We start from the raw sequence: 26,758 nt of genomic DNA, 5'->3' as shown, positions 1-26,758 counted from the left end.
TTTATCTCTAGAAGACAAGCTTGAGGGAATAGTTTCTCCCCATAAACATAAAAGATGTCAATGAATTTGTCGCTAATATTAGAGTTAAATCTCTCTAATTTTTGTTTCTCCTCTAAAATTATTTCTATTTCTAATGGTTACTCCTTTTATATTTTTCCATATATTCTTTCTAATTCAATATGGAAAATTTCTCTTTCTATTTCTCTCTTGAGAATGTTTCTATTTCTCTCCTTGTTCGTTATAGAAACATTCTTGTGTATACTTGTAATACAGATCATTTATGGTCTTTGTTTAATAACACATTCATTATTTTACCATAATATGGTATTAGAGCTATTTTCTTTGGAAAATAATAATTTCATTATAGAAATTTCCTAAGTTATTTTTCAAATTATGTCTTGAAAATCTTTAATTTTTCATGAAATATTTAGACTCATAAGATTTTCAAAATCCTTTGCTTGGGTGTGTTCAAAAATGTGTTTGTGGGAATCTTTTTTTTCCTAGGCAAAGATGTTTTTCTATCATTTTCCTTTGGTCTTTTTTCTTTGTTCGAAGGTTTTTTCTACATTTGCCTTCTCTCTTGGGCAACATGCACTCTATACGTGACATTTTCACATAGTTCTAACCAGTTTTTTGGTCAATTTTTACTATTAAAAAGCCACACTTTGTAAGATTTCAACCTACATTTTCACAGGGCTCAATGAGACTTCAACCCATTTTTTTCTAAAAAGAACATTTTTTTGCAATAATATACTATAACAACTCCAATTGTCCTTTTGTGCTCTTGGATAGGTTCTAAACTTCTATACCATTTTTTTATTGTTCCAAACAACCATCAACCATTGTTTTCTTAGATTTTTCTTGACTACTTCACTCGACTAGGGTTTCATTCAAAACTCTTTTTTTATGACAAATTCATAATCTAACTTAGATTCTTGGTGAGTTTTTTGCGAGCTCAACTAGATCGGTCTCAAAATTTCCTAGGTGCATCATTTTTCATGCCTAGATTTTCAAGCTAGCAAATTCAAAATCTCACATCAAAATCATTTTGGATTTTTGAGCTCTCTTCTAGGTGTCTTTTCATTTTTTTGGGTCTTTCACCAATCAACCTTGAGTTTGTGCCTTGTCAGATAATAATATTTATTAATATTTAAATAGTAATATTTATTCCAATAATAATAAAATAAAATAATCATTACCTATAACTAATAATAAAAACAAGTAATAATAAACAAAGGTGGCCGATCACATAAGAAACAAAATATTCCAAGGAATCGATTAGAAAACTAATCCTAAACATAAACCCATGCTAGTTAAAAAATAAAGGACATGATGGTTTGGTGAGCAGGCATGTGAAAGGTCACACCTTCGGTGGGCTCTATAGTAAGTATTTAATAAGGAATTAAAGAAACATAGGAGGCATCATATATGGGATTTCAGTAGTTATATTTGTTTTCAAATAAACAAACAAGATCTTGGAGGAAGATACCAAAGTAGCCGAGTACATTACGAGAGGCTTATCCAATCAAGAGAAATCAGGTGGATCAAATAAGGTTAATGAATGTATGAATGATATTTGTGAAGAATTAATTAAGGGGAGGATATTATAATTGAAGATTGAATGTTTTATAGTTAAGGCATGAATATTTATTTTTATTTAAATACAAGGTATATGTATAAATACGTTGTATTAAGGAAAATGAATATTAGTTAAGATCAAGAGAGTCCTTCTAGGAAGAGAGTGATCTTATTAGCTTAAGGTCAAGAGAGTCCCATTAGGGAGAGAGCAATCTTAACATAGTTGTAAGGCCGAAATACTCTATTGTAGTTAACATATGCATATGTGATAAGGGCCCTAGATAGAGAATATCTATTATAGGAATGACCTTAAAGGGAGCACTTCATCGAAGACGGAAAAGTAACTGAGGACCTATGAATGCTCAAGTGGGTTATTGATCCCGACATGAAGACGTCTTTAAGGTTGGGGTTAGGATTGAGGGTAGATTGGTGAAATATAATTTGTTAATATATAAATTCTAACAGCGGTTTTGCAGTTATTTTTCTTCTAGCTAGCAGGGACATTACAATGGTATCAGAGCATGATCTTGTCATCCTGTCAAGTAGAGGAAGGAATATATTAATAAAAAAATAAAATAGAAAATGGATGAATTAACTCTATACGAAGAAATATAACAATTCAATCATTGATTTTGTAATATACTTAGTACTATTAAGAGACTACCTAAAAATTATTTCTTTAGAAGAGAACTAGTCCCAAGGTTAGATAGTAAGATTTAAAGGGTAAGTATATAATTGCTTGAGGACAAGCAATTTTGGAAGGGTATGACTGTAATAACCCCCTTTAAAATAATATTTAAATAAAATAATATTCAAATATATGTTTAATAGCCTTGAAAAACATTTAATAATTATTAATACTCAAATAATAATAGTGACTAATCTTCAAATAATAATATTTATTAATATTTAAATAATAATATTTATTCCAATAATAACAATATAAAACAATCATAAACTAATAATAAAAACAAGTAATAATAAATTAAGGTGACAGATCACATAAGAAACAATATGTTCTAAGGAATCAATTAAAAAACTAATCCTAAACATAAACCCATGCTAATTAAAAAATAAAGAAAGGGCATGATGGTTTGATGTGCAAGCATGTGAAAGGTCACACCTTCGGTGGGCTCTAAGGTAAGTATTTAATAAGGAAAGAAAGAAATATAGGAGGCATCATATATGGGATTTCAATAGTTATATTTGTTTTCAAATAAACAAAAAAGATCTTGGAGGAAGATACCAAAGTAGCCAAGTATAGTACAAGAGACTTATCCAATCAAGGGAAATCGGGTGGATCAAATAAGGATTAATGTATGAATGATATTTTTGAAGAATTTATTAAGGAGGGGATATTATAATTAAAGTATGAATGTTTTACAAAGAAGGCATGAATATTTATTTTTATTTAAATACTAGGCATATGTATAAATATGTTGTATTAGGGAAAATGATTATTGGTTAAGAACAAGAGAGTCCTTATGGGAATAGATGTAATGACACCATCTTTTAGCCTTCACATTCTCCAAAGTCTAAGTGGAGCATAAGAGGAAATTAAATTAATTTCTTATAAAGTCATTAAATAAATTAAAATTAAAAATTAAAAGGTGACTATAAATTTAATTAATTATTGTATTACAAGGAAGAAGCTTCTAGAGTGCATATTAATTATTAGAAAGGTGGAAGCCTCTAGTAATTTAATTTTCTAGAAGCACAATTAATTATTGTATTGCAAGGGAGGAGATTCTAGAGAGTGCATTAATTATTGGAAAGGGGAAGCTTCTAGCACTTGCAATTAATTAATTTTTTAGTTCCTTCTAAAAGGGTGAAGGAAATGGATAAATAGGGGTGAGAGTCTCATTGTTTAGCATGGGATGATTGTGAATTGCATTTGATAAAAGCTTGGATGTGTGAGTCACATATCTTTTTTGGCATTATAGGACATTCATCCTCTCTTGTAACATTCTAGACGTCATTCCCTTGGGGTTTGGCCTTTGGAATACATTGCTTTGTACTTGATTTTATCATTTTGAGAACTAATATAATTTTAGCATCAGTTCAATCTTCAGTTTGCATAAAAAATCTATTTCAGCAGTTGGTTCAGTTTTTGGGCATTTCCAAGGTGCCTATTACAATGGTATCAGAGCCATCCATTATAGTGGTATCAAAGCCATCCATTACAGTGGTATCAGAGCTGTAAGTCTTGCCATCCTATGGAGATCTTAAGCATTTATTTTGAGCATGCGACAAGGGCTTTATAATTTCCGCAATACTAGAGCAAGACAAGGTAGGAGTTCAAACTTGCAAAACGAACAGGGTAATTCATCCATGCAGAGGGACATACAATCCAGTCATACAAACACAGAGGAGATATTCCTTGAACAAGACAGCAGTATGGGTGACCAAGATGATAGGGATACTGGTCCAAATCAAGAAAATGTAATGTTCAAGTTATTGGATACATTAAAGGAGGGGCAGCGTATGCAACAGGAGCAGAATAGGTGAATGGATATGATGTTGCAGCTTATGGCTAAACAGATGGGCATCAATATTAATCCAAGTGATGTCAACAATGGAAACAACAATAATAGAGGCAATGATAATGGAGGCCAAGGCAACATTAATGGTAATAATAGACATGACAACAATGGGAATGAGGCTAATAACTTCAGACATGTTGCACGCCTAGCTCGAACAATAAGCTCGAGACCTCTTCTACCCACCTTTCCACCCAAAGATCCAGTTCAACCAGTTAATGAACCACAAATTACGAAGTTACAAGATTAGTTCACAAGGGATTGGGAGGCTAGTGGATCGGAGTTTCAAGCAGACATTTCTCTTAGAGATTACTTGGACTTGAGGATGAGACACATGCCCAGATCAGGAGGAAGAAGTCAAAACCTTGAACTGAGAAAGAAAGTTGGGAAACTTTCTTTACCTTATTATGATGCTTCAGGGAAGATGACCGCATGAGCTTGGGTGCAAAAGATAGATACATACTTACAGTTGAATCCTATGCCTGAAGAGGAGGTTATAAAGTATGCGGCTATTCACTTGGATGGGCCGGCACATGAGTGGTGGCACCATCGCATGGTAACCTTGGGACATAATCAGATCACATCTTACGAGGAGTTCACTAAGAAGCTCATAGAGAGATTTGATACCAGGGATCCTAAATTACAATTTAAGGAGTTGGCACAACTCAAGCAGTGGGGATCAATTGAGACGTATATTAGTGAGTTTCAAAGGTTAGCTGTGTTGGTCACAGATATTTCAGAGAGGAGGTTGGTAGTGTTGTTTATGGATGGACTCTCAGAACCCTTGCGAGGATGGGTCAAGGGGCATGACCCAACTACGTTGCAGGAGGCCACTAAAAAGGCTCATGACTGAGCACCTTCTTCATTACGGAGTAGATTTCAGCATAGGGATTCTTATATGAAAAAGGACAAGGAGAAGGACAAAAAAACTTTTCACAAGGATGCTCAGCCAAAAACAGATAAGTTGGATAATGACACCTTGAATGATTTAAGAAAAAAAAAGTTATGTTTTCATTGCAAAGAGCCTTGGGATTTATCTCATAAGTGTCCTCTCAAGGCTAAGGCGAATCAAATGGAGTATTTCTCAGCAGAAGAGTCATAGTCAAAGAGGGAGGATCAGCACTCTGATTCAGATGAGGATAGCACTAAAGAGGAGAGCAGCATTCCTGAGGACGAGAAGTCATTAGCACTATTAACAAGGGCTCAGAAGGCAATCACATTTAAGGTCAGAGGTACTATCCAAGGGCAGAAAGTGATCTCACTCATTGACATTGGGGCTACACATAATTTTATAGATGCACAATTGGTAGACAAGAGAGGTCTACAGACTGAGGAGCACGTCGGATTTAGAGTTATGGTAGCTAATGGGGACAAACCATTATGCACTCGGAAGATATCTAATCTTCACATCAAGTTTGGAGATGGCTATGAGTTAGAAGATGAGTTCTATGTGGTAGACATCGGAGACTATGATGTCATCCTCGGCATGGTATGGATGGCCTCGCTAGTACAATTCACACTTAGTCTAGCAAAACTGAAGATGATGTTTCAACATGAGGGAAGAACTGTTGTACTTAGAGGACTTTCAGATGAGAGTTGCAGAGTAGTTTCCCTGAGGAGAATGCAAAGACTTTTTCGGCATAATAACAAAGTGAGCAGCAGAATGTTTCACTATGCCAACTTCACAAGAGCCACAGGTGAAGAGTCATCCACCAGATATCCAGAAGATACTTGACAGGCACACTAAGGTATTTGGCGAGATTCCGCATGGGGTTCCTCTTGACAGGGGGATAGAGCATGTTATTGAGCTTGAGGAGGGAGCCAAACCAATTATGATTACTCCCTATTGTCATTCTAAGAAACATAAGGATGAGATAGAGAAGGCAATTAAGGAGTTGTTGGAAATAGGGCATATTAGGCCTAGTAAGAGCCCCTTTGCTTCAACGATAGTGTTGGTAAAGAAGAAGGATGGGACAATGCGCATGTGCATTAATTACAAGGCATTAAATAAGAAGACCATTAAGAACAAATATCCCATCCCACGAATAGATGAGCTGATTGATGAGTTACATGTTGCATGCTTTTTTACAAAGATTGATCTACGATCAGGGTATCATCAGGTCAGAATGAGGGAGGACATTGAGAAGACAACTTTTCGGTGTCACTATGTCCACTTCGAGTTTTTTGTTATGCAATTTGGGCTAACCAATGCCCCTGCTAAGTTCCAGAGTTGCATGAATCAGGTATTCAGGGAGCAGCTTAGGAGATTTGTCTTGATTTTCTTTGATGACATTTTAATCTTTAGTAAGATTTGGGAGGAGCACTTCCAACATCTTGAGATGTTGTTGTCTACTTCGGAGAAAGAGTCATTGTATGCCAAGAAATCTAAGTGCGAGTTTGGGATGACTGAGCTACTATACCTTGGGCATATCATCAGCACAAATGGGGTTCGAGTAGATCCTGAAAAGATTAGGGCTATTGTTGATTGGCCTACTCCTACGAATCTTACACAGCTTAAGGGATTCCTTGTTCTCTACGGATTTTACAAGAGATTTGTTAAGGGATTTTCATAGATCGCTGCACCCTTGACAAACCTTACCAAGAAAGGGGCCTTCACTTGGACAAAGGCAGCTCAGAGAAGCTTCGATCATTTCAAGAAGCTGATGTCATCATGTCCGGTACTAGCTCTACCAGATTTCACAAAGCGATTTGAGCCTCATTGTAATGCGTCAGGAGATGGGATTGGGGCGGTCTTGATGCAAGAGAAGCATCCCATTGTTTTTGAGAGCAGGAAGCTCCATGGAGTGGAGAGGAGCTATTCCATCTATGATTGGGAGATGTTGGCTATAATGCATGCATTGGCTAAGTTTTGGTCCTACCTAGTTGGGGGAAAGTTTGTTATCAAAACCGATCACAACAGCATCATATACTTCATGAGCCAACGTGATTTGAATGATAGACAACAGAAGTGGATTACGAAGTTACAGGCCTATGACTTTGACATTGAGTTTGTCAAAGGTAAGAAGAATGTGGTGGCAGATGCTTTATCTAGGAGACCTGATACTTGTGCTCTAGCTGAGATTACAGAAGATTGGAGAAATAAGATCACATAAGAGTATGCGAGGGACACTTTGGCTTCTAGAGTAATTGCAGGCACCATAAATGATGATTGTTACATGGTGATGGACAGATTGATAAAGTTTCAGGGTAGGATATATTTGATTCCTTCATCACAGTTTAGGGAGGTAATACTGAAGGCATTTCACGATGCACCTACAGCTGGACATCCAGGGGTCTTTAAGACCTACAAGCAGATCCGTGAGCGGTTCACATGGAAATGGCTCAAGGATGATGTTCAGAAGCATGTCAAGGAGTGTGCAATTTGCCAACAGAATAAGGGAGAGCACACATATCCTGTAGGGTTGTTACAGCCTTTGCCCATTCCGGATAGGAAATGGGAAAGCATTTCTATGGACTTCATCACTGAGTTACCACGAGTACAAGGGAAAGATTGCATCTATGTGATAGTTGACCATCTAACGAAGTTTGCTCACTTCTTTGCTATTCCATCCACGTACATAGCAGCACAAGTGGCCGATCTTTTCTTCAGAGAGATATTCAGGTTACATGGGCTACCTAGTTTCATTGTCAGTGATCGGGACAATAAATTTATGAGAACTTTTTGGCAGGAACTATTTAGGTCGTGTGGTACAAATCTTACACCTAGCACTAGTTATCATCCACAGACAAATGGGCAGACAAAGATTGTGAATAAATGGGTGGAAGGATACCTGAGGAACTATGTAGCTACACCACAGAGGACTTGGGTCAAATGGCTACATATGGGAGAGTACTGTTATAACACCACTTATCATATGTCCATCAAAATGACTCCATTCATGGCACTGTATGGTTATGAAGCACCTAGTTTCATGGATCTGGTTTTGGGGGATGGTACAGTGCCCAAAGCAAAACACTTCTTTCCGGATAGTCAAGATATTTTGAGGGTGCTCAAGGAGAATATACAACAAGCCCAAAATCAGCAGAAATTGTATGCTGACCAGCACCGGATAGAACGCAGTTTTGAGGTTGGGGATATGGTTTACCTGAGGCTACAACCATATAGACAGTCATAACTCAAGAAAAGCGGAGCAGAGAAGTTGAAGACTAGGTTTTATGGCCCCTACAAAGTGATTCGCAAGGTGGGCAAGGTTGCTTACGAGATTGAGCTTCCAGAGGGCAGTCGGGTGCATAATGTATTTCATGTGTCAAAGCTTAAGAAGGCCAACGGTCAGAGAGTTGTGCCTTCAGCAGAATTACCACCATTAGATGAGGAGGGAAAGCTCATATTAATTCTTGAGGCTATTCTGGATACTAGGGAAAGGACTCTGCCAAGCAAGTTGATTAAAGAATATTTAGTCAAATGGAGATATCTGCCAGAGGAAGATGCTACCTAAGAGAGTGAGCAAGTGTTACAACAAATAAGACTAAGATTGCTTGAGGACAAGCAATTTCAAGGAGGGCGGACTGTAATGACCCCATCTTTTAGCCTTCACATTCTCCAAAGTCTAAGTGGAGCATAAGAGGAAATTAAATTAATTTCTTATAAAGTCATTAAATAAATTCAAATTAAAAATTAAAAGGTGACTATAAATTTAATTAATTATTGTATTACAAGGGAGAAGCTTCTAGAGTGCATATTAATTATTGGAAAGGTGGAAGCCTCTAGTAATTTAATTTTCTAGAAACACAATTAATTATTGTATTGCAAGGGAGGAGTTTCTAGAGAGTGCATTAATTATTGAAAGGGGGAAGCTTCTAGCACTTGCAATTAATTAATGTTTTAGTTCCTTCTAGAAGGGTGAAGGAAAAGGATAAATGGTGGTGAGTCTCATTGTTTAGCATGGGATGATTGTGAATTGCATTTGATAAGAGCTTGGATGTGTGAGTCACATATCTTTCTTGGCATTAGAGGACGTTCGTCCTCTCTTATAACATTCTAGACATCATTCCCTTGGGGTTGGGCCTTTGGAATACATTGCTTTGTACTTAATTTTATCATTTTGAGAACTAATATAATTTCAGCATCGGTTCAATCTTCAGTTTGCATAAAAAATCTATTTCACCAGTTGGTTCAGTTTTTGGGCATTTCCACAGTGCCCATTACAATAGAGTGGTCTTATTAGCTTAAGATAAGGAGTCACATTAGGAAGAGAGTGATCTTAACATAGATGTAAAGCTGGAATATTCTGTTGCAGTTAACATATGCATGTGTGATAAGGGCCCTAGATAGAGAATATCTATTCTAGAAAGGACCTTAAAGGGAGCACTCCATAGAAGATGGAGAAGTAACCGAGGACCTATGAATCCTCAAGTGGGTTATTGATCCTAACGTAAAGACGTCTTTAAGGTTGGGGTTGGGATAAAGGGTATATTAGTGAAATATAATTTGTTAATATATAAATTCTAACTGATGCAGGAGCATCCAGTGGTGTAAGGGCAATCCTATATCACCCAAAAATATGTTTAGTGTTAGTTTCTGTTCAAAGTGTTTTCATTTCTGGATACCCATTTGGGTCAAATAAAGAGTCCAACTCTCATAGCTCCACTATTGGTTTTCTAAGTTAGAGTTTTTGAGCACCTTGGGATATGTGCCAATGTGGAAAATAGGTTATTTTGTAATTGAGCCATAATTATAATGAGTTAGAGGGTGTAAGTTGGAGGGATGATTATACTTGTAATTTAAAGCACTCCAGAAAAAAATAAGGTCAAAAGGCTTTACGGTTTGAAAGTTATTGCAGTTTTAAGTTGCCTGGGGACCTCCTAAGAGCACTTCAAAGTCAGATTTGAGGCACTAAACGGCCTCGTACAGGCTCAAAAAATGGGGGACGAGCAAAGCTGATTCCTATGGCTATAGAGTACTTGGAGAGCTTTTCGGAAATGTAAATGGTTCGTCAATCGGTGTCCCGAATCAAAAGTTATGCCTCTCGGAAGTTGGACTATCATTTCTAGATTCTTCTTGACTTCTGACGTGTTTTCTAGAACCTTCTATTCTGGCGACGGATGCCAAATGGCATATTCTAAAATGTATTCCTACCCCTAAACCTAATTTGGTTTACTTAAGGACATTTCTGGCATTGTAAAGGCAATTTTTTTGGAGTTCAAGAGAAGGTACTAGAGGAGGGTTTTTCTCCAGGATCATACAACATTGTAAGCCTATAAGGCACGTCTTTGGGTCTATTTTCATTGTACTCAATGTAGTAGCAGATCACTTCTGATAATAATATTCCCCTTTTCTTGTTGTGTTCATTTTTTTCTTGGGTTGTGTCCTCATCAAGTGGTATCAGAGCAGGTTTTCCTAAGTGTGTAGACAGAGTGCCAACTGTGAGGCACTTTGCACCAGGACTATGTGGTTGTGGGTTTTGATACAAGAAGATGCCTCCATGAAGGGAGAGTGGTGGAAGGGCTGGAGTTGTTACTCCTGAGGTTAGAGCCCTCCATAGACAAGTCCAAGCATTGCAAAAGGAGATCCATAGAGGGATGAATGTTGCCATAGACGACAAAAGTGAGGAAGAAAATAAAGGAGGATATATTGGGCAGGAAGGGGAAGGAGGCAGAGAAGTCCCAAAAAAGGCAAAGGAGAGGCTTTTTAGGTCCATTGCCAAGCTTGGAAAAAGACCTAAAATTGACGTCGGCATGTTTTCGAGAAATCTAAACTCGGATGAGTTGATCAATTGGATCAATGAGCTAGAGGAATATTTTGAGTATGAGGATATTGAGGACCCTGATAGGGTTAAGTTTGCTTAGGCCAAAATGAAGGTTTACCCGCCTAGGTGTAGCAAAGCCTAAAGTGCAGGGGAATTCGGGTTATTCTCATGTGTTGGCCAAAATTGATTTGGTAATCCTATTGGAAAACTGGAAAAACTCTTAGATTTCCAATCTGTGGTTTTTGGAACCAACGGCCATGTGACATCTTTATCTCCCTATCAAAGTATGCTCTGGGTCTATGTGAAAAATCCAAAATATTGGACTGCAAACCCGCATCTACACCTATGGAGTTGTATGGAGTTGTATGAAGTTGTCAACCTAATCTAGTCCTCCTATTGAGAATGAATTTGTATTTTGGCAACAAGAGGGCAATTTGATCTATCTCACTACCACTAGACCTAATCTTATCTTTGCACTAAGTTACATGTCTCACTTCATGACAACTACTTCAGATCATTCAGTTGAAATGAAGCACATCTTATGCTATGTCAAGGGTACACCAAACTTTGGTATCCTCTATGGGCGGATCAAAGATCCCTGAATCATTAGTTACACAAATTTAGATTGGGGAGGGCTCTACTGATGAAAAAAAATCCACTTCCATGTATGTCTTCAGTTTGAGCATCGGTGCTATCACTTGGACCAGTAAGGAGTAGCAAGCAGCATCTCTTTCCTTAACACAAGCTAAACATCAAGGAACTATCAAAGTAGGTTGTGAGGCAATTTGCCTTTGAAGGATGCTTTCCAGCATCAATGTTGCAGGTACCCCCGACACTCCTATTTTCCAACAAGGAGTGCTCAAACATGACAAAAATCCAATCTTCCATGAGCAAACCAAGCATATTGACATTTATTATTGCTTCATCCGACAACAGGTTGAAGATGGATCCGTGAATTTGCAATATATTCCTATAGTGGACAAGACTGTACATTTTCTCACCTTGTAACTCCTTCCAAATAAATTTGTTAAGTTTAGGGGACTCCTTGGTGTAATTGACAAATTGACCATTAAGGGAGGGTATTAGAATAATATCTTATTTATTTGTCTTTTGATGATCAATATTGTGTATCTTGTAAATATTAGAAAGTTTCTAATATTCTTTTTTTCTTTTGTTATTAAAATGTTTCTAATAATGTTATCTTTGTAAACTATATAATGAGTGCCTAGCTCATTATTTAGTATATCCAATATTTTACCAAATTACTCTTCTAATAGGTTAGAGGATTCACAGATTTAGCTTCCATAAGCTAAAGTTTCTGCTTTTAGGTTTCCAAGATGACTTGAAAAGATATCTTCTAAGAAGACCTCCTATAAGAATTCTTAAGATGCCCTTTTTGCAAAAGTAAGATTTAGGACCATGTTCTTCAATAGTGCTAGAAAGATTTTACTGAGGTGTTCTTTAGGTAATTGAGTTGGGAAAAGAGGCCCTAGTTGAGCAATGTAGACATCTACTCTAGGAGAATCCATGTGTATTAGATAACTAAGAGGGGGGAGGTTAATCAATCATGTTCAGTTACCATATAGTCCCTTTGTTAATGTTAGAATTCTGTCGGATAAATTATATTATATATATATGAGATATATAATATATGACAATGTTATATATGGAATAATTAACTTATATTAAGAGTGATATATATATATAATTCATTATAATATATTGAGAGTATATTATTGTGTTATAACTATAACTAATGTAAGTTAATATATTAAAGAGACATGTCTCTTCAAGAGGCATGCCTCTTTATATCATATAATATATTAAAGAGACATGTCTCTTCAAGAGGCATGCCTCTTTATATCATATATATATTCATTGGAATAGTAACTTGGAAAACACATAAAAACTCCACAAGTGCTATTACAAGTTCAAATCCTTTTTCACTAACATGGTATCAGAGCAGGTTACCTAACTGCCTATGAGATTTCAGAAATAATAGAAGTACAAAAAGTACTTCATGATATTGATCAAATTCTTTGAGAAGAACATTCACAAAATTTAATTCATCATCAGGCTCATCTTAATTTAGTGACAAATTAGTTTGAAGAGAATGAGACCTAGCCATACAATATTACGTGCATCGATTTATAAATTAAAATGTGTCAACTGCCACGCGAATACTGTTGTGTTGATCCAGATCCCAAATATCCATGGAAGGAAATTTAAAGATTTAAAACTAGTGCCCAATTGGAAGTCTTGTAATGGAACAATGGTTGCCAACATATAGAAGGGACCACATGAACATATACTATATACAGCAATTTAATTTGAAGGCAACGATGAGTATAATGGTCGGCAACAAGGAGCGATGATGTAAAGGACCAACAATCGTCAATTTAGATGACAATCAAAGACCAATTATGTAGCATAGATCCACTCAAAGATATTCATCTTTGCTAAGGTTTGAAAGTCCTTATGAGATTTTGCCATCGGGAGTTAAGCACAAATTCATGCTGTGATAAAAAGAAATTAATTAAAATGAAAAGAAGTATGATATGTAATGATGAAACTAACACTATAAAATAAGTATTACTAAAAAGGATACACTCATTCCCTGAAAATTGAAGTATGGTATCAGATTTGGTATTAAACATTGTCCATGTCAGCCAGTGCCAAATCTGTTTAGAAGATATCAATATGAAGAAGATACTACTTAGCAATATTGACTTAGCAATCGATGTAGATATTCAAGACCTGACTCAACAAGGGTTGAATAAGGAATCCGCCAATCATACCAAGATTGTGAATTGATGATGGTTACCGATAATGGAGATGTTGTACCTAGGGATGGGATTTTCCTAACAAGTATCTGCACTTGGTCAAGTGGACCAGCATGCTCATCCCTATTTTTTGTGACTTAAAATCTCATTGTCACATTCATTGATGAAATGAGCACTACCATTATTATCATAAAGACCAGGAGGTTTATCATTTCAATTTTGTAGCTTCCTTGGGTGCACAATGACATTGGAGAGCACTTGGGCCTTGACTGCATGACATAGACCTTAACTATCGACATGCAATAAAGATAAGTATTAGGTATTTGTTTGATTTGGCATATGGAGATAGTATATGATTTGACACATATGAGATAAATATATATTATTATTGAGTATTATATTTATCTACTCATTATTTGTATTTCTATACATACTATAAGAGTTATTTTCCTTGATCCTTTCCTTCGAGAATGTTCATGCAGAAAAAAGAGGGAGTAGATATGATTCAGTTAAACTTTGGTGAATCCAACCATATAATATGCAATGTTGTTGGCGTACTTATATGTTCAATAATATAAGAGTGGGTATCCAACATTGTAAGGGGGTATGATAACCAATGTTCTATTCCCATTTGAACCATTCTTATATGGGAGCAAAAAAGACGTAGTCAAATTGTTTAATTCTTACATGGAGGCATTTCTTGATTTGATGCATATGGACCTTCATTGGAGCAACTTATATTATTATTGCAGATAAGTATTTATTATCCTCGGGTATTGCATGTATCTACTCATTGCAATCTCTCTCTTATTTTGTATTTCTATAATTACTATAAAGAGACTATTTTCCTTGATCTTTTCCTTTGTCTTTGAGGATGTTCTTGCAGGAAAAGAAGATTGGTACATTAGGTATGCTACCAAATATTGTGCAGACTCAATCTTATGATAGTAGCTCCAAAGAATTTGTGATTTAGGATTCACAAATCATCTGATGATTAGGTTGGATAATGTGAGTTTCTTGAAGCAAATATCCTTGATGAGTGAAATTATGAGAGGGTATCTGATAGTTCATTAGAGGCAACCTTGGAAAAAGAGAGGGAGCAGAAAATAAAAATGCTTAAATCAAACTTTTGATGATATTGGTTCAAAAGGAGTAGACCGTCAAAAACTATATAGCTAAAAGACTATGATTCATGGGATAAAGTCTCATGTATGTAGGTTGGAAGGCTTTATGCTATTAGGATACCCATTGAACTAGGGAAGCATGACATGAATTGCTACCAAGAGATTAGAAGAATGATAACAGATTCAGAGGAAGTCTAATACTTCATCGGAGAGAACCTTGTGCTAAGAGGTTAGAAAAGTTGATATCAAACTAAGAGGGAGAAACCTTATTCTCTTATATGCTTATGGTGAATGTTGTGACAACACCACATGATAGTATTCATGGAGACTTCATGTGAACTTTTGATGTCATACATGTATGAGCCTGTCCCCTGTGTACATCATGAAGAAGTGACGACTTCCAAATGATTATCACTTGTATTAGGAGAAGTTGTTGTAAAGTGACGTCCTTACAATAACTTGTAGCATGATTCATTTTTGCAAAATTGTTTCATGTAAAGCCTTTATCTTATAAATCAACAACTATGCAGTTGATATCATTAATTTGATTATCTACAAGTTGCTTGTATAGATATATTTTTCGGTACATGGTGTATATCTTGCCTTGATATTCTGATAGGCCATTACCACATTGAGTACTTGGTGGATATCATTTAGTTGATGTTCTGATAGGCCATTACTCAGAGTATTTGGTGAATGTTGTTTGATTGATATTCTGATAGGCCAATGCTCATGTTACCAAATATGATATCAAATAGTAATTGGTGAATATCATATGTTGATATTCTGATAGACCAATACTTACATGATATCATATTCTAGAAATCTTCAGATCAAAGATTTCCTATATGTATTATTTTTGAAATATTACCTATGGTGTAATATCTATGTGTTTTATCCTTCTTCATTAAGGAGTGTTAATGTTATAATTCTGTCGGATAAATTATATTTTATATATATGAAATATATAATATATGACAATGTTATATATGGAATAATTAACTTATATTAAGAGTGATATATATATATATATATATATATATTTCATTATAATATATTGAGAGTATATTATTGTGTTATAACAATAACTAATGTAAGTTAATATATTAAAGAGACATGTCTCTTCAAGAGGCATGCCTCTTTATATCATATATATATTCATTGGAATAGTAACTTGGAAAACACATAAAAACTCCACAAGTGCTATTACAAGTTCAAATACTTTTTCACTAACACCCTTTAAACATTTAAGTACCAACAAAACATCATAAACTTTAATAACTATCACTCAGTGTAGTCATTCAACTTAACACTCAACTCTTTCATTTACTTCTTTGCAAACTGTTAACTAACTGTTCCTTGCGTTACGTAGCGATTACTTAGTTATTACCAGGTTGCAGTAAACTATAAAAACATGTAAAACAACTTGCAACATAAATAACATTTGACACCAATATTTTAATGTGGAAACCCTCTTAAGGGAAAAACCACCTGGGACTGCCAACCCAAATATTTCACTCTTTCAAAGTGAGCTCTGCTAGGAGCCAACCTTGTCAAAGGTTAGATACACAATGCTAATGAGACCTTGTTAGAGGATTTTACCAAAATTTCATCTAGACCTCATCACTCCTTGTTCCAGACTAAAGAGTGGTTTGATTTAAAAGACTTGCAAACACCACTAATCGATGTTACCATATAGGATTTCACAAACTTGTTAGGTCCACTTGGTTCTTTCGAGATGTTCTGCTATGATGGTGAAATGCTAACAGTAGAAATGATTTGTTAAGAATAGCAACTACCTTTTCTTGTTAAGATCTGTGTTCGTGCTCTTTCTTCTTTTCTTTATTCACTCAGTTGATTCACTCTTTCACAAACTCTGCTTCTTTTCTTTCCTCTCCTCTGCTCAGTTCTCCCGGCTCAACTATCTTCTTTCTCCTTCAACAAATTCATACTTTCATCTCCTCTCTTGCATTCGATCAACAACGTAACAAACCAACAAACCTTCAATCAGAATCAGCATCATCAACAACCTAAACTATCTCGTTCTCCTCCTCAAAAAGATTTCTCAATGCTTCAACATCCTTCCATCTTTTGCCACTTAATCCCAATCATCAATCTTAGGTTTATACAAAATTTTCAAATTCAAACTTCATACAATGAATTTACACACTCAGAAAATATAACTTTCGTAGAACTTTGTGTCCATCCATATCCTTCTTGAATTTTCCCAGCCATAGATCTTGTAAAAAACTTTGATTCGTGCCTTAAACCATCTCAAACTTTCCATATTTTCATCAAAAGTTGCATCAAATCCCAATTCTTCAATCTTGTTCACTCAATTATTACTCAATAAACATAACATTTACTCAGGTAAAATAGAACTTGATTATTACTAACTTGCTCGGGCAATACTATGATTCCCTTTATCCTTTGCCAATCACATGGGCAACAGTGCAGTCACTCTATGAATACAATCTCCCTTCATTAACCTTGTCACTCAGTTAGGCTTGTGTTCAATACAGTACAACAATACATGATTGTAAAACAATCAAACCAATATTACATTACCACTATCCAACTTATTCAACTACCAATTGAATACCTTACACATCAACTCTATCTTCATCATACTTTCCTCAAATCCTCTTTAGCAATCTAATGATATAGTACTCTACTGAGTTAGCATAATGTCTAGCCAACTAAGACTTTGACATCAATGACAATATAACAACTGGTATGACTCTTACATAACATTATTAGCTAGCAATCTCCCACTATCAATTACAATATCAGTTGGGGCTTACAATCTCCCCCTTTGGCATTGATGGCAACACATAACATAAGATTTTACGTTACAAAACATTACATAGGATAATCAAATGTATGCATTGTAACAATACAACTTCGCAGTGCTTTGTCTTCAATCTAGTATTTGGTTTGTATCTTCAACGACAACAACATCTTCAACATTGCTCCTGCTTAGGATATGATCTCTTATTTCAATCTCAGCTTCAATCTCATCTTCATTTTCATCTTAATCTCTCTTCAATTACTCTCTCCCTTTGATTATCTTTTCTCATTATCATTCTCAATGCTTATTCTAAGCTTATTCTTTCCCTTTGACAACAATGCCAAAATTCATTATAGATTTCAACACGAAACTTATAAAACCTTGTACTTATCCTTGTACCTTGGATGTAATGTCTAGATCAGTTTCATCACAATCAACTTCACAACTTCATAAATGTTCCTAAAGTGTGAACACTTACACATCAACTCCATAAAGATATTACAATTCATCTATGAATTGATGCAACATGCATCTTCACCTAGTGAGTTTTGGATAGGAGCAGGACCCCCAATTTACCTCTTAGATACTCAAAAACATCCTTAGGAAGTGGCTTAGTAAATATGTCAGCAATTTGTTCCTTAGACTTCACATATTCAAGTCTTACTTTTTCTCTTGTACTTGATCCCCAAAATAATGATACTTGATTGATATATGCTTTCCTTTTGCATGCATCACTAAATTTTTTGAGATATTTATGGCACTAGTATTATCACAGTAAATAGTACCAGGCTCGATTACCTCTTCTTGCATTCCTTCTAACAATTGCTTAATCCATACAATATTTGAACAATTTATAGCAACAGCAACATATTCAGCTTCAGTAGTAGATTGTGAAATAGAACTCTATTTCTTGCTTATCCAAGTTATTAACCTTTCTCCTAAAAAGAAAGCTCCATCAATTGTTTTTTTTCTATCATCAACATTACCAGCCCAATCAACATCTTAGTAGACTTTAAGATTAAAGTCATCATCTTGTTTATACCATAGACCATAATCTTCAATTCCCTTAAGATATCTGGATATCCTTTTTACAGAAGTCACATGTGTTTCCTTTGGACTAGATGAAAACCTTGCAACAATTCCAACAACTAATGCAATATCCGGTCTGTTATGTACAACATACTGTAGCTTTCCAATCATAGATCTGTATTAAGTTTCATCTACCTCACCAATGGTGTCTTTTTTTGATAATTTCACTCCAATCACCATAGGTGTACTAACTAGATTAGACTCATCCATCCCAAATGTCTTCAAGATTTCTTTCACATACTTAGACTAAGTAAACATAGATACCTTTCTTTGTTTGGTAGACTTGCAATCCAATGAAATTTTTTCTCTCCAAACATTGACATTTTAAATTCAATACTCATTTGTTCAGCAAACGTCTTACTCAACATGTCATTTCCACCAAATATTATGTCATTAACAAATATTTCAGCAATCAAAAACATATCTTTAAATTCAATTTTCAAATACAAATTACTATTTTCACTTGTCCTAGCAAATCCAATCTTAATCAGGTAAGAGTGTAATCTTTCATACCATGCTCTTGGGGCTTGTTTCACTCCATATAATGCTTTATTCAACTTGCAGACCATGTTCTTCTTTTCAAGTTCAATGAATCCTTCAAGTTGTTCAATATATATTTCCTCAAGTATTCCATTCACAAATGCAGATTTTACATCCATTGGATAAACCTTATACTTAGTATGTAGCATAAGCCAACAATGTTCTTATTCCTTCTAATCTTGTCACGAGTGCAAAAGTTCAACCATAATCAATTCCTTCCTATGCATATCCTTTACAACCCAATCTTGTCTTGTTTCGTACCACTTCTCCATTCTCATTCAGCTTGTTTTTGAAAATTTATTTAGTTCCAATCAGATTTTTGTCTGCAGGTCTTGGTACTAGTATCCAGCTATTGTTCTTCTCAATTTGATCAATCTCTCCATTCATAGCATTAACCCAACATTCATCATCCAATGCAGCTTTAACTATTCTTGGTTCAAAATCAGCTATTAAACTTGTACTTTCTCTTAACTTGCTTCTTGTTTGTACTCCAACACTTCTATCTCCAATTATCTATTCTAGTGAATGATTCTTCCTCACATATTTGGCCAGTATAGGTTCATTATTTTGATTTTCTTCAATTCCTTCACTCGGCAGAGCTTCAGCTTCCTACTCGGTTTGAACTATCTAGTGCACAGGTATAGTGTTTTGTGACTCAGTTGCAACTGTTTGGTTCTCGGTAGCTCTGTGCTATAACTCGGGTCGAGTATCAAGCGCCTCTTCATAGACATATATGAACTTGTAATATTTAGGTTCCCTATTTCTTTCCACATTGTTCCTTTTTGCAAACTCATCAAATCTTACATTTGCACTTTCAATCATCTTGTTAGCAGCCTCGTTAAAACATTTATAAGCTTTACTCTTAGATGAATAACCAAAGAATATAACTTCATCTCTTTTAACATCAAGTTTACCATTCCTAGCATCTTTGTGAATATAACACCTACTTCCAAAGATTTTGAAATAACTTACATTCGGTGTGTGACCATACCACAGTTCATAGGGTGTCTTGTTTCTTTCTTTCTTCAAATGAACTCGGCTGAGAGTATAAATAGCAGTATTGATTGCTTCTCTCTAGAATATCTGAGAAACCTTCATCTTAATCATAAAAGTCCTTGCACAATCCATAATTGATCTATTCCTCCTTTCAACAATACCATTCGATTGTGGTGTCCTTGGTGCAGATAATTGTCTTTTAATATCATTTTCAGCACAAAAATTAGTGAATTCAACAAACATAAACTCACCACCTCTATCAGATCGTCAACATTTCAAACATTTACCAGTTTCCTTTTCAACTCTAGTTTTATACCACTTGAACATATCGAAATCATGTGATTTCACCTTCATGAACATTACAGTCATCATTCTTGAATAATTATCCACAAAGAATATGAAATATCTATCACCACAGTAACTATCAATTCCAATTGGACCACATAAATCAATATGCACCAATTCCAAATTATCATTTGAAGTGTGTCTTGCTAGAAAAAATAGACTTTGTCATCTTACTAAGTTGACATTCTTTACGCATAGCATTTTCAATTTTTTGTAGATTCGGTAAGCCTCTAACTCTTTTTTTTTTTAACTGATTTTCATCATGTTCTCAAAGTTTACATGACAACATTTTATGTCATAACCACACATCCTCAACTTCAATAAATAAACATGTCTCAGCTATAGGATCAAGATAGAATAAGTTACCCTTTGTTTGCATTCCTATTCCAATCAAATTACTTTCATCATCAAAGATCTTGACCTTTTGTTTCTTAAATTCCAGCTTGTGACCTGAGTTATTCAATTGAGGAACACTCAAAAGATTATATCTAAGTCCTTGAACCCAAAATGCATCATCACATCTGATCTAATTATCATTCAACATAAGCGATCATTTACCTTTCACTGGGCATGGAACATCATTACCTAGCTTAATTGTTCCACCGTAAACAATTTCTTCAGATTTATTGATGAAGGGTGCTTCCCTTAATACCATAAACCATAATAGAAAACAAGGAAACAACAGCAAATGCAAGAACAAAATATAGACTTCTTATTTGCACCGCAAATGCAAAATTACAAAATTCACAAGTACAATATGCTAACCCACATGGGTGCCTTCCTTACACTAATCTGCAAGACTAAGATGCGAACTACCACCCAGAGTTGTTCTAGACAATGTTCAAGCCTTTCTTAAATAGGCAATTTTATGCCACCTGACAAGGTTTTAGACATTGAAACTTAATACCTAGGACCGATAGACCCTAACAATACATATAGAGTCGACCAAATACATCTTTGACAATTATTTTAAAAATTTCAGAAAGCTCAACTTCGGAAGGCCATAACTCTTGAACCGTTGCTCTGATTGGCTATTATAATCACTTTTCAGAAATGCCAACTCCTGATCTATAGACTCAAAACTACGCAGGCGCCCTTTCATTGAGTTTTCGGACCTCATCCAAGCACTCTAAGCCCTCCAACAGTGAGCCTGAAGATTTTTCTACAAATTTTTCCATCGAAAATCTGCAATAACTTCTTTAATACTTAAGCTAGAGCAATGAGATTTTTATGGTAGGCTTATAACTCTAAAAGAAACCTTCATGTAAAAAATGAGAACATTCCGAGCTCATATGACAAACTTACTAAAAATAGCAAGTTCCCAGATATAGTAACCACCCTATCTACTAGTCCTTATTAAAATAGAAAAGACTGAAGAAAAAAATATTTTGGGGTGATGCAAGATTGCTCTTACACCCAAGATGCTCTTGCATCATTTATTAAACTTACTTAGATAACCAATCATGTGATGTGAGCAACCACTATGAATAATCCAAGAATCATTCTTACTAACATGTGAAATAAGGCAGTTTCACTTTCATACCTTTCCCCATTTGGATCTTCTTTGATTGCAACATAAACCATTTCAACTACTTCCTTATCTTCATTAGAACTAGACTAAATATGTTCTTTCTCAACAATGTAGCATGACGTCTTACTTTTGTTTTGTAATCCCTATTCTTCCTATACTTAAAATCTTTCTTGTCATTTCTATCAGTCTTACTTTTGTTAGGACATTTAGCAGCAAAGTGACCAACCTCATTACATTTAAACAAGAGCATTTTACCTTTGTATTTACCTTATCTCTTATATCCTTCTTGCAAGCAATGCTTCAAGCTCATCCATATCATCTTCAATTTCCACTCACTTTCTTCTTTACTTTTCTTTTTTTTCTTTGAATTGTTGATGGTTAGTGAAGACTTAAAAGCATTTCCTATTGTAACCATACTGTTATCATAATTGCACAACTCAAATGCAATCTACCGACCAACTAGACCATCACATGTCAGATCATTTCCGAGTATAGCTCTTACTTCTTGAATTGCAGAAACTTTAATAGCATACACAATTAGAGGAGTTCTAAGAACTTTACTTACAATTTCAGAATCAATGATAGTTCCTTCGGTAGCTCTAATTGCACTTACAACATCCTTGATTTAGTTCACATATTGAGCAGCATTCTCACATTCTTTCATTCTCATGTCATCATACTTACCTCTCAAGCTTTCAGCTTTGGTTCTTCTCACATTGTCATCTCCTCCATGTACTAGCTTTAGTTTATCCCACATTTGCCTAGCATTGGCACAGTTCTTGGTAGCATCAAACTCAGCATCATTGAGAGGAAATGCAATCTCAACCATTGGGCTATTGTGATTCCTCTTCTCGTTCATTTTATCCAAAGTCAGGGGACTAGTAGGGGTAGTATATTCATTTTTCAACCAATGTGTGACATTATCTTCAATGCCAAATAGATGCAGCTTCATTCGGTCTTGCCATGATGAAAAGTTCTCCTTGTTTAGCTTCAATACCTCTCTCTTATACATCTTCGATCTTTAGCTCAAGTTCCTTTAAACTTCTTTCTCCAAGCACTTAGCTTTGATACCAATTGTTAGATAATTGGGGGGGGGGGGTGAATTAGTTATATCTAGTTATCATACAATCCCTTTAAACATTTCAGTACCAACAAAAAATCATAGACTTTAATAACAATCACTCGATGTAGTCATTCAACTTAACATTTAACCCTTTCATTCACTTCCTTGCAAATTGTTAACTAATTGTTACTTGCACTACCAAGTATCAGTAAACTTTTCATTTATCACCTAGTGATTACTTAGTTATTACCGAGTTGTAGTAAACTGTAAAAACATGTAAAACAACTTGCAACATAAATAAAATTTGACACCAATATTTTAACATGAAAACCATGTTAAGGGAAAAACCCACTGGGACCGGCAACCCAAAAAATTTCACTCTTCTGAAGTGAGCTCTGCTAGGAGCCAACCTTGTTAAAGGTTACATACACAATGTTAATGTGACCTTGTTAGAGGATTTCACCAAAAGATCATCTAAACCTTATCACTCCTTGTTCCAAACTAAAGAGTGACATGATTTAAAGGACTTACAAACACCACTAATCGATGTTACCATATAGGATTTCACTGACTTGTTAGGTCCATGCGGCTCTTCCAAGATTTTTTTCTATGATGGTTAAATAGTAACAGTAAAAATGATCTATTAATAATAGCAACTACCTTGGCTTGTTCAAATCTATGTTCTTGCTCTTTCTTATTTTCTTTACTCACTTGGCCGATTCACTCTTTCACCAACTCTGCTCAATTCTCCTGGCTCAACTATCTTTTTTCTCCTTCAACAACTTTGCACTCTGATTTCCTCTCTTGCATTCGATCAACAACATAAAAAACAAACAACCTTCAATCAACATCAAAAGCCTAAACTGTCTCGTTCTCCTCCTGAAATAGATTTCTCAATGCTTCCAGATCCTTCCATTTTTTGCCACTTAATCACAACCGTCGATCTTAGGTTTATGCCAAATTTCCAAATTCAACTTGGAAAATATAACTCTCATAGAACTTTGTGTCCATCCTTATCCTTCTTCAATCTCCATCATCAGATCCTTCATGAATTTTCCCATCCATAGATCTTGTAACAAACTTTGACTCGTGTCATAGACTATCTCGAACTTTAAATTTTTTCATCAAAAGTCAGCCTCAAATTCCAATTCTTCAATCTTGTTCATCTAGTTGTTACTTGGTGAACATAACATTTACTCAGGTAAAATAGAACTCAATTATTACTTTGCTCGAGCAATACTGTGATTCCCTTTATTCTTTGCCAATAACTTGAGCAACACTTCAGTCACTCGATGAATACAATGTCCCTTCATTAACCTTGTCACTCAGTTAGGCTTGTTTTCTTCAATACATTGTAACCATACATGATTGTAAAACAATCAAACCAATATTACATTACCCTTATCCAACTCATTCAAGTACCCATTGAATACCTTACACATCAACTATGTCTTCATCATACTTTCTTCAAATCCTCTTCATGAATGTAATGATATGGTTTGTGTTAGCATAATGTCTAGCCAACTATGACTTTGACATCAATAACAATATAACTGATATGAATAATCTCTTACATACATTCATAGCATTATCAACTAGCAATCTCCCACTATCAATTACAATATCACTTGGGGCTAACAATGTGGACAGAACCTAACTTTGTAGTACCTGCATCTAGGGAATCAAGCAAAAACCAGCCAAACCTTTGAGCATCCCATGCAAGTTTGAATTTTGAAAAGAAACAAATACGTGCCATTCATAATACATATTAAGTGTCTGGATTTCTTTCTTCATTTCAAATTTCTTAATTTTATTTAAAATCCATTATAATTATTATTATCTTGAAAAGACTATGATTTTAAGTCTTTCTTCATGATGGAAATATGTTAGCACCAATCTTTATATGGCGGAATAGAATTATATGAGTAAACATACATCTAAACCCCAAGCCTCCTTTAGCAAAGCAGCCACATGAGAGAGTTGAACCTGGCCAAACCGCCCCTAGGGGTCTCAGCCTTGGTAGATGACTTTCCATTTCTCATGTCGTCATCCTCACATATTCTACTCATCCAATTGATACAAACCTTCAACATAGTTTTAGTTTTTACATTTTAAATAACTGAAAATTCATCCTCCTCTTAAAGTGTCAAGTATTAGTTAAGTTACATGACAAGGATAAGGTCACGTTTTGAATCCATTATGGCCTCCTGTCCATGTTATTATCTAGTCTTCTCCTATTTTCAAAGAATATTGTATTAAGAACTTGAATCAATGTCAAAAAGATCTCTTCAAATAGATTCATTGTATTAATTATATTTTTCTTATTGCAACATAAGAGGACCTACCTAAGACAAAAAATCACCTCAACATTTTTTTCCTGTGAGAAATGGTAATTATTAACCAATATCCTTAGAAATTTTAATATCTAACCTCTTTTCTCATTGGTAAAACAATTTAAGCATGAAATGTCTCATAGGTGGCCCATATAATCATTACCAATATTCAATTAAATAAATTACTTATTTTACATAACCAAAGGATTTAATGGAAATTTAATATTTAATATTTATCGTAGCATTTAAATCATATTATTCTAAGCCATCTTTATGTGGCATCTATGAATACTTATTATCCTAATAACTTTCATAATCATTTACTATTGAGAGATTTTAATGTGAATGAATGAGGATTACTCATTGAGGTTAAGAATTCATCTTATGATAAACCGCCTTAATTCTAAAATATATATTATCAAAAATCTTACAAAAAGAAAGATAGTATTGAAAATCAAATATAAATTAGAACAATGCAAAATATATCAATTATAGATTTTCAAGAAAAAGCAAGGAGTCTCATTTTGTACTATATACTTTAGTTTTATTGCTTAAATATTGCATGAAATATATAAATGTTATTCTAGGATTCATATATTTTATAATTATATTGGATTTACAAGAAGTAAAATTACCTCTTTACGGTATTCCATATTGATGAGCTTCTCACGATGAAAAAGGTGTAGAAGACTTGTAACTTGTTTGCGATGTACATTTAACATGTTGACCAAATCTTCTTCCTTAACCCAATGTACACTACCAAATCAAATGAAAATTCGATCAACTAAACAAACTCTCTTCCTTGTGATTATGACTTACAGTTAATACTTTAATTTCTTCATAATAATAGAGCTCTTAAACAAGATAATAATTAGATATATTCATATTCTATGAGAACAAATAATTCCATTTTAAAAATTATTGTAATTATAGCATGAAAAAAGTTATCTATTGACAAAAAATGATCATATATGATCTAATATAAAATGGACAATAGATATCCTAAAACAATTCACATATGAAGAATTGTATAAGGATTTATCAACATGAAACAAGCAAGTACCTAATATGATTCTCAAATATTACTGTAGACAAAACTTACTAAAACACGCAAAATAAATTCATGAAAATGAATGCAACATGTAGTATTGATAATTTGAATAAGAGAGATTTCTAGTTTGTGAACAAGTTGTACTTTTGTGTTACATGGATGAATTGTTGGCTGTAGAAAGAGATAAATAATGGGATTTTTAAATATCAAATAAGAAATGACAATCATAATTGATATGTTTGAAAAATAGTCTACAACATAATATATAGTTTTTGGTAATTAAGAAT

The 26,758-nt window shown here is 34.6% G+C and overlaps 1 protein-coding gene across 12 annotated transcripts in view; it reads right to left on the bottom strand.

Moving 5' to 3' along the window:
- LOC149556350 (uncharacterized) overlaps positions 1-26,758 on the bottom strand; it is a 184,571-nt gene that overhangs the window by 118,636 nt on the left and 39,177 nt on the right. For all 12 annotated transcript variants that reach the window (XM_089830625.1, XM_089830621.1, XM_089830622.1 and 9 more), the window contains one exon: positions 26,056-26,176. In XM_089830625.1, the coding sequence (XP_089686751.1) occupies positions 26,056-26,176 (121 nt within the window). The remainder of the gene's footprint in view (positions 1-26,055; positions 26,177-26,758) is intronic.

Source organism: Cupressus sempervirens, chromosome 5 (assembly GCF_028749045.1).
Source record: "Cupressus sempervirens isolate cs-2001-9-10 chromosome 5, ASM2874904v1, whole genome shotgun sequence".
Lineage (NCBI taxonomy): Eukaryota > Viridiplantae > Streptophyta > Pinopsida > Cupressales > Cupressaceae > Cupressus > Cupressus sempervirens.
Note: the sequence above shows the minus strand (reverse complement) of the source record. Positions and strands in the feature narration are given on the sequence as shown.